We start from the raw sequence: 9,786 nt of genomic DNA, 5'->3' as shown, positions 1-9,786 counted from the left end.
CGAGAACTGGAGCCGCGCAGGAGCGGCTAGAAAGGACGTAAGGATGTAGGAGTTGTTGTAGAGGGTGCCGGTGAGCAGGGAAGTGACCGGACCAGGACTGAGTAGTAAAAGCGCTAAGAGAGCAAGCCGGTAAGGTGAAGGATGGAAAGGAGCAAAGGGATGCCGAATTCGGCTGGGGGCGGGGAAGCTCCTGATTGGCCATCGGAGTACGTGATGTCACGTCCGGCGAGGAAAGCCCTGCCTCAGCTGCCCCCCCCCCCCGCCCTGCCCCCGCCCCCACAGGTGGTGCCGCCGCCCTGGGTACTAGGCTGCGGGGGGCGCCTTAGGGGACCCCGGACTTGTCCTTTGCACTCCCGGATCCCCCCCCCCCAAACTCCCGCCTCACCCAGGCGACGGAGCACATCGTGTGGGCTGGAAGAGCCCGCACGCCTCTCGCTCTGGAGAGCAAAGGGGCGCCCGGTGCGCCCCGATCGTGCCCCGCCTCGCCCCGCCCCGCCCCGCCCGGGCGCTCCCCTCTTCCCGCCCGCGCTCCCCGCCCCTCCCTGCCCCTCTCCGCGGCCGCCGTGGGGCCGGGCGGGCGGCGGGGGAGGCGCCGAGCCGGGACTGCGCGTTCGCCCGCCGCGCTCTGGGCGGCCCGACTGAGCGGCCGGACCTCGCGCCTCGCGCCTTGCTCCCCGCGCCGCAGCCGCAGCCGGCTTTTGTTGTCTCCGCCTCCTCGGCTGCCGCTGCCTCTGGACCACGAGCGGCGCGCGCTGGGACCTTGGCTCTGCCCTTCGTGCACACTGGGCTGAACCGGCCGGCCGGGACCGAGGGAGGCGCGCACGGGCGGCCAGGGAGCCGCGGGCCCCGCCATGGAGCTCCGGGCCCGAGGCTGGTGGCTGCTGTGCGCGGCCGCCGCGCTGGTCGCCTGCGCCCGCGGGGACCCCGCCAGCAAGAGCCGGAGCTGCAGCGAAGTCCGCCAGATCTACGGGGCTAAGGGCTTTAGCCTGAGCGATGTGCCCCAGGCAGAGATCTCGGGTGAGTAAGGGCGCTGCGACCGGGCGCACCGGACCCTAGCACTCGGGAGGTCTGCTCTGGGCCCCTACCCGCGCCGCAGCTAGCCCCGGGCGCCAGAACTCGCTGCCTAGACTTGGAGTGGCCTCCAACTGGTCTATACCCCACGGCCCTCGCCTCCGAGCTCCGATCCGCTCTGTTGCTTCCCAGTCCCCAGTCACTACGCTCTAGAGTCCCTTCCCCATAGCACTCTGCACTCCCTTTGGGTTTGGATTGGAGCTGGGCGTCTTTGGTCTCTGGCTTGGCCCACTGTGCCGGCGGGGCAACAATCCCAGCTCCGGGACAGCGTGCCTGCCGCCCTTGCGGCGAAGCAAGCGGTAGCTCTGGGGCAGTCTGTTGGGGCGCATATCCCAGTTGCAGTGGGCTAGGAACTTCTCTATGCGGACCTCTCCCAGAGGCGTCAAGGGTTCTTCTGCTTAGGAATTTACGCGGGTCCACAGCAGGAGCCGCCTAGGTGGGATTTATGGGGAGAGTCTATACTTTAAGCCTGGGTTCTAAGGAAATGTGAGCCCTCTGTGCGCTTCAGGGGTCCCCAGGGCTCGAGGGGATTCCTGGCTAGGAACTTGTGCCCGCCAGTGCCCCTATCCTAGCACACTCGTGGTCTGACCGGGCGCTCAGGGCCGCCTGGAGCTGCGAGCTCAGCTGCAGGTGGTCGGCGTCTTGGATCCCGCCCAGGGGCCTTGTCATCTCTTTGTAAGAAGAGCGGCCCTCCTGGCGGCGGCCTCGGCCCTGCAGCTGCTGAGAGCAGCCCTTCCCCTCCCTTCCCTTCCCTGCTGCCTCCGGAGCTCTGGGAACCGAATCTTTATGAGCTTGGAGCGTCTATGCAATGTCCGAAGGACCTCCCAAGCCCCAGGCTTTTTTGCTTTTAAACGTGTGGGGAGCTTTTCCTGGATTAGTGCAACACCAGGACCTTGGCGAGCAAGGAATTCCTGCTTTGGGGTTCTTTTGAAACGGAGGGGGCTTGTAGCCTAGAGGCCAAACTCAACTGGTGCCGGAGACACTGTGAATGAGGAAAGTAAAAGTAAGAGTATTGCCCAGAGGGGTAGCCTGTGTCTGCAACTTGTTCGGGAATGGTGGTAGGTAGCCAGGCTGTGGGGCCCCTGTGCCTGGGGAGAGACACCTTGCTTGGCCTGAGTCTCTTGACTATCCCCCCTCAAATGCCCCCAGTACAGGCCTTTCTATTCCTCTCTCTACAGACAGCCCTGCCATTGCCAAAGCCGCCTCCTGGTTCTCTGGGCACTGTCCACCCGGTGCCTGGCAGCAGAAGGGGGGCAGGCATAGTTAGGTTGGCGCTCTGCTCGCTTTATGCTCACCTCCAGACATACAGAAACCGGATCGTATACCCTGACATCGTTGCGTATCTCTTATCCCTGCCAGACTCCAGCTCCCCCACACACCAGCCTGAGGCCTTCCAGCCTACATCTTCCCCTGGCATGGCTATGCCTACCCATCTTAATGCCGCTCGGAGACCTTCTTAAGCTTATACCCACCCACAGCTACTGTGCCCGCGTAGGCAGGGACTGGCAATGTACGCAGTGACAAGGGCATGGAGAGGGCAAAATGAAGAAGCAAAGGTGTGGTTCTTCCGAGAGCCTGGTTCTTTCTGCCCTGCGGTCGGGGAATGTGGGGGATTAGGAACTCAAGACAAACTAAACGCTTTGATGTCTGTGAGGCTGGCCGACCTGGGGTGTGGGGGCGCCCTGCAGAATCACAGCAGTCATACTGGTTGGGGCCCGATGTTTGTTCAGGGACACCCTATTTATTGACATGCAAGACCAGGGCCTATGTTTTCCCTATTGGTGCCCCTCAGAACTGGTACCACACTTTTCTGGAACCCCATGTGCTGCACCTCACGGACCTCAGAGTGGGAGAATGCCTTCAAGTCCCGGGGCACTGAAGAGAGTATTAGCATATGGACTGAGAACCAGGGTGACCTCCTAAGATAGCATTAGCCCAAAAGGGCAGCCAAGCTCAGGGTCCTGTCGGGTTCTGTGCCACCAGACCTGGACTCTGAGGACCAGGCGCCCTCTGGTGGCCCCTAGTGGCACAGTACTCCCTGGAGCTCAGCTCCTATGTGATTCCCTTTCCTGCAGTCTCCAGTCTGGAGTTCCAAAGGGCTCTTACGTATAAGAAATACAAGAATACCCCAGGAGATAGGTGCCTGATGAGGTTCTACTGGAGTCACTGGGTGATGGGGAGAGAAGATGAGTGGCCCATGGGCAAATAGATGCCCCTGTGTCTTAGGGACCAGAAATAGCAGGAGACTTCCCCTTTTGTCAAACAGTACTGTATGCGAGAGGCTGGCTCCTCACTTAAGACACTGCTAGGCCTTCCCAGGCAGCAGTGGTGACAGCTCTCCCATTCCATAGAGGAAAACCAGCCAGGGAAGGCAGCCACTATCGTGCTGTTCTCCTTCTACACCAGGGCCCTGCCCAGGAGCAAGGACTGGGTGAGGTTGCTAGGAGCTCACTGCTGAATCACAGCCATGGTCAAGCAAGTCTCTCTCGGCTGGCAGGACTGTTCTGGGCCACGAATGCTACTAAGTGTACCCCAGGTGGTTTAGTTCTGTACTGGGGTATTCCCTTAGGACGCTAGGGTCAGAGACTGCCCCTCCCTGGTCTCTGATGTCAAGACAAAGCCTCTCCAGGCCACTGGCCCCAAGTAGGTTCTCAGTAAACAACTGCAGATGGACACGTGTTTCTTGGCAGCTGTATCACAGCATGGAGGTAGAAGGTAGAGGCCTTGACAGAGTGCACACAGTCCTCCTTAGGGTCTCCAGCCTGGGCAGAGCTGGGACTGGGGAATCAGAAAAACTTAGAACTGTCATGCATCTATGCCCCAAAGACACAGTGTCCCTGCCTGCCAGCTAGGGTGGGCACCTCATACTGAAACCCCACGTAGACGATTCACTCCGCTCCCAGCAGGACTCTAATTCTCTAATGTGAGCTTTGGCCTTTTGTATACTAGCTTGGAATCTGAGGTCCTCGGGCCTGCATGCCCTTCCCACCTCTTAGGAGTTATCTGACTTTCTGCAGAAGCCAACTGAGAATCTGTGGCTCTCAGAAGTCACTGGCACATTTGCCACCCTGGACCAAAAGTATCTGGTATCTGTGTGCCACGTTCTGCCCATTCTTCCCAGGAAGAGACACCCCTGTGCGGCCCAGCCTGAAGCCTGAGGTGGTCCTCATGCCCTAGCGTGCTGCTCGGAACTTGACTTTCATCATCCTCAACACAACGGCCGGGCTTCTGTGTGCCCAAGGGAGCCGTGTTCCAGCACGGCCGTCTGCGTGATGCAACGGCCTGGGTCCTTGCTGTAGCACTGCAGCTCTTGTGCTGGACAGGCCAGCCTGCTTCTCCATGGAAACTTCCTCTCGGGCTCCAGAGGCTTTCTGCAGAGTCAGCACATGCTGCACGGGTGATAGTGCCCATCAGCCGAGAGTGTTCCCGGTGAACTGGGTCCAAAGAGGCATTTTCACGACTACCCCCAAGAGTGCCTCATGAGAAGGGACCGTGTGAACCACGGGATAGAAAAGGACATCAAGGCCAGAGAGGCCACAGATCATTCTTAGGGCATTGTCTGACTAATCCCAAAGCCTCTGCTGGCAGCTCTTCCTCAGTGAAGCCAGAGCAGGCCCCCTTTTTGAGACTCTGTGTTCTGGAAGTGTCACGCTGTCTCAGCTTGGAGGCCTGAAGTAGGATTTTGCAGTGCAGGCCTTGGGGGCCTCACAACTCCTCTCTGTTCTCTGTTTCTCTGCTTTGGCTCCTTCTTAGGGTCCAGAAACTCTTTTAAATGACAATACACAGACTAGAATGACTCTTCCCCAGCTCAAGAGACAGGTAACACGGGTGAGCCAGAGTGTGCCCAGAGGTATCCTGACTGCTTCCTGTGGGCTGAGGACAGACCCTCAGATTGTCAATAACTGGGAGACGCAAGCTGATCTTGATGGGGCCAAGTCCCAAAAGAATAGTAGACAGGCAGATGTCCTGTACACAGGGCTAGCCAAGGAGTATGGTAGGGGCTCTGCCAGTGATAGTGACCTTAGACTATTAGTGCAAGCCTCTAGTGCAAGCCTACCCTCCACCCTATCCCCAACGTACTGGGGCTTTACTGTCGTGTATGCCAAGCAGCAGGGATGCACTTTAGAGCCGGGTAGGTTCAGTCAGTGTGCGAACACACCTTCATTTATACCTTGGTCCTGTACAGCTGTCGCCTATAGAGTAAGAGATGGGCATGGAAAGGTGGACTCTTCCCTAAACAATACTGTCCTCTTCAGGCTGGGTGGGGAGGGATTTCAGGGTCTTCGCTATGTCAGAACATAGGCAGAGCCCCTCCCTGAAGTTTGAGCCACTGTCCAGCCCTGACCTACCCTGACTATGGGCACAGTCATGAGGTGTTGGATGCTGCCCATGTCCTTTAGTGGCTTCAAGCCATTGCCTCCCGCCTGGAACCCAGGCAGGTTGCAGACGCCCTGCTGGCAGCCGCGGGTGGTGATTGAGAGCAGGCCTGGGTAGGCACCTGTATCGCTTGAATTCTGCCTGTATGGAGGCATGGTCCCCTGGGTTGATATGGTCCTCTCTCCCTTGGACTCAGCTCCACCACCACCCCCATGCCATAAGGAGGCCGTTGTTCTGAGTGAGAGCCCAGGGCAACCAGGGCTACCTATATGTCTTAGTTGTTGTCTCTCAGCACCCCGTGCCAGGGAAGCTCTTGAGTGTGAGGGGAACACACTGCCACCCCATTGTGTGACAAGAATCCTTGATGCCTACCTCAGGAGCCAGCTACCCTCAGCTCCTCCTCTGCTTATGCCTTCAGCGTTACCTCCCACTGCCTTCTCATTGTCCTGGCATATAACTCCTCACCCCTAGGCCAGTCCCTCCTGCGCTCACCCGGGACCAACCACCTCCGCCACTGTTGTCCCCGATATTCCCTGACAGGCATACACACTCCTGCTCCGAATCTCACCTGAGAGGGTCTCAGGGTCCTTTTGTGTGGTGAACACTCCCAGGTTCTTCCTGTGTGACAAGCAATGGCCCTGCCCTGGAAATCACAGTGTTTTCATTTCCAGAACCACAGTACCAAAGCAAACTGAAAGATGGAAGTACAGACATTGCTTCATGGTTGGGGTACTGGGAGCCTGAGACCAGGCTCCAGGCAGGCCTTCCCTTTCTGCAGCCGTGGGAGAAGATGCATCCTTGACATTTGCAGGTGTCCCTGGTTTGTAAACCCTCGCCTTCATCTTTGCATAGCTTCTCCCTGTCTCTGTCTCCAAACTCCTTATAAACATACCAGTTGTCAGCCGAGCGGTGGTGGTGCACACCTTTAATCCCAGCACTTGGGAGGCAGAGGCAGGCGGATTTCTGAGTTCAAGGCCAGCCTGGTCTACAGAGTGAGTTCCAGGACAGCCAGGGCTACACAGAGAAACCCTGTCTTGAAAAAACACAATCCAAAAAAAAAAAAAAAAAAAAAGACACCAGTTGTCTTGGATTAAGAGCCACTCATATGCTCTTAATAGTTAATGTCTGCAGAGACCTCACATTCAAACAAAATCACACTCTTGAGTTTGGTTGGGGGAGTCATACTCACAAGTATGGGTTTGGGGCTCAGCAAGAAAGGACCCAGTGATGCCTACACCTCGTTCTCAGCGCTGGTTTGCCATGTTCTCTCTGGTGCAGAAATCCTGAGCTCTCTGTTTCATTCTGAGTCACACCTCTCCCCACCTTGCCTACCTGAAACCCTCTCAGCTTCTCCGCGAGGCTGACCCCTGCCTTCCTCAGAACCTTCCATGTCAGGTGGCAGACCAGGGTTTTCTTGTATATGAACTGGGTCTGACAGTGCTCCCTCAGTGGCCGGAGCTGCAACTGCTAAGCAGTGACACATCTCTGTGGCGTGTCACAGAGCCAGGATCTTCGTCTGAAGACCCCTGGCTGGCAGTCAAGTGACACCAGTGTACCTCAGACAGACCACCTGTGGACAGAAGAGTTGTCAAGCCAGATGGGAAGCTCAACCCTAGGGCAGAATTTTCAAGGAAAGCGGAGAGCAAGGGGCGGGGACAAGGCTGTGTTTGGTGGAAGGCCCCAGAGTGTGCCAAGCAGGGCTCTCCCCCGGGGCAAGGGCCAGCCAAACAGGCTGCTGCTCACTTCTACAAAATGCTCCCTAGATTCAGAGGACTTGGCCAGGTGACAGGGCAGCCCCTGGGGGCTCCATCAATCTTGCTCCCTGGCCACCGGCCCAATCTCCCCCCAACCCTGGGAAGCCAGAGCCAGGACAGAGAAGAAAACAAAAAGAGCAAGCCCTCTGTGGACTGAACCTGGAGGCCCATGCCAGAAGGCCAGCATGTTGTGTGTGTGTGTCTGTGTGGACACCACAGGTGGATGAGGCGAGCTCAGTTGGCCCCAGGCCAACGCTAGGACCTGTGTCTGGGTGACTGGGAAAGGAAGCCCTGCAGTATGCCTAGGAGATAAATGCTTCCGAGCTGCTGGTAGACAGAGCACTGCTTGGCAGGTACATGGGAAACTGAGTCCCTGAGATTAAGTGAGGGTAGAGCCTCTCTAGAGGTCTGCTACCCTAACTAGTTCCTATTTATATTCGGCGTAAGACGGTGTCCCGGCCCAAAGTTGGCAAGTGCCTGTATGGGTCCCAGCTGATGGTAGTAACCTGGGTACTCACAGTGCCTTATTTAAACATAGGAGACCTTTAAGTAAGCCTGTCTCATAGATGATGAAATAGCGTCCAAGCTGCAAGGGTGAGACCATAGGGCAGAGATCTAGTTCTCAAGCCACAGCCTCCCTCGGATGCAAGAGGGGGCAGAGGACTAAGGCGTCAGAGGCCAGCACTGGAAGGGTCTGACTAGGAGAGCATGTCCTAAAGGGCCATATGAGGACACATCATCTTGGCTAGCTGGCTGAGGGGACAGAGGTGTAAGCTCAGCCCATCCTTAGCTGGCCACACCCAGCTAGATAGATCTCTTAAGGTCAGAGCTGGCCCTTCATTGTCACAGCTGCCTGAGCCAAGCTAAGCTGACCAGGCTGGAAGGCCTTTTTCCTTTAGTTCCTGATTCAACATGTTTAAGATCAGTGAGAAATTGAGTCGGGGCTTCCAGACCCTCCTGAACCCAGTAGTCCCCAGGCTGCAGTGGTCCTAAACCTGCTGGCCTCTAGTGAGGATGGTGTGTTTGAGTAACAGTACTACCAGATGTGGGACGGGAGGGTGTTGCCAAGGCCTTGAACAGTGTCCCACCTCCCCATAAGCCATTCTGGTTTACTGTAGCCTCAGAAACACCTTCAGAAGTAATCCCAACCACTAAAGATAGCAGCTGAGCGCATCCCAGACTGTGATCTGTGGGCCGCCATCCCTCCTGTTGTGTCTGGGGAATCTCCATTGTCTGCGGCTACCTGTGGTCCTCAGAATCCAATCCCAAGGTGACCTGTGGTGACGTCTCAGTGTGTCCTCAAGCATCGTGGCCACAGGTGCCCACCAGAGGCTCTGGGGGCCACAGGGAATTCATCCCACCCACCTGTGACCATCTCTCAGTCTCTGGGGAGAAGGCTGATGCCACCTGCTGCTGGGGTTGGCTCAGGCGTTTACACATCACAGTTGTCATGGCGCTTGGGACACACTGGACCACAGTTATCTATCTACAAGGAGGAGGCTCTTACTAATTCATTGTAATTCTTAGTAAGTTACCAAAATCCCTAGTAATTCACCATTTCTAACTTCTGCCCTTCCCACACTCTGGTTCTAACAGTACCCAGAAATCTCTGTACATCCTGATGTCCTAGGACTCCCAGTTGGCATATCTTTTTTTTTTTTTTTTGAAGATTTATTTATTATATGTAAGTACACTGTAGCTGTCTTAGCTGTCTTCAGATACCCCAGAAGAGGGCATCAGATCACATTCTGAGATGGTTGTGAGCCACCATGTGGTTGCTGGGATTTGAACTCAGGACCTTCAGAAGAACAATCAGTGCTCTTAACCACTGAGCCATCTCTCCAGCCTCCCGGTTGGCACATCTTATCCAGCATGTGTTCACATAGAGCTCTGGGCTGGTGGCCATAGGTCAGATACCCCGGGGCACACCCTCTATATGAGTGATGTGATAGTCCTAACCAGAATCCCTGTTCCACTAGTAATTAATGGGTGCTGTGTCTAGCCTTCTTCCCAGGGAGTTCTTAGGACCTTTCACAAACACCAGCAGCACCAGGAGAAGCACTTAAGTGGGAGCTGTAGGCTCACCGAAGTCAGGGGGACCTTGGGTGGGGAGAGGAGGTGAGTTGGATTCAGAAGGCTTACAGATAGGCATTAAAGCGGTAGTGCAAGCCAAGGGTCCTTACAGGAACACAAGTGGAACTCGGAGTTCGGGAAGGTGGGTAAGGTGTCTGGCTCCCAGCCAGGCTGGGAACAATAGGACCTGGGGCTTGACCAGTGTAGAAAGCACCAATATTTTTCATGTTCCTTTACTTTTGTAGCAGATAGCTTGGAATGTGGCACACTTACCATAAGTTTGAAACTCCAGTGAACAGTAAACCATCCACCAGGTCTCACAACATGGTGTGCTCGTGGAGAAGGACACATGACTGTGTTCTGCAATAGTCTGACAAACGCTCGTTGCCTTTTGTGGGAGAGAGAGGCTAGCTCCTCTGGTCAAAGAGAAGGCCCAAGTGGCCTCCGTAGCCCTCTCTCCCGTTTCATGCTTCCAAACTAAACGCAGTGCTGAAGAATTGCCAGCCTCCAC

General features: G+C 56.2%; 1 protein-coding gene across 1 annotated transcript in view; it reads left to right on the top strand.

Annotated features, from left to right (window-relative positions):
* Window positions 1-536: 536 nt before the first annotated feature.
* Window positions 537-9,786, top strand: part of Gpc1 (glypican 1) — a 30,269-nt gene continuing 21,019 nt past the window's right edge. The window contains exon 1 of the mRNA XM_052192103.1: window positions 537-1,017. Within this exon, the coding sequence (XP_052048063.1) occupies window positions 852-1,017 (166 nt within the window). The 5' untranslated portion in view covers window positions 537-851. The remainder of the gene's footprint in view (window positions 1,018-9,786) is intronic.

This window comes from Apodemus sylvaticus, chromosome 9 (genome assembly GCF_947179515.1).
Source record: "Apodemus sylvaticus chromosome 9, mApoSyl1.1, whole genome shotgun sequence".
Classification (NCBI taxonomy): Eukaryota; Metazoa; Chordata; class Mammalia; order Rodentia; family Muridae; genus Apodemus; species Apodemus sylvaticus.
This window is presented reverse-complemented; position numbering and strand designations above follow the sequence as displayed.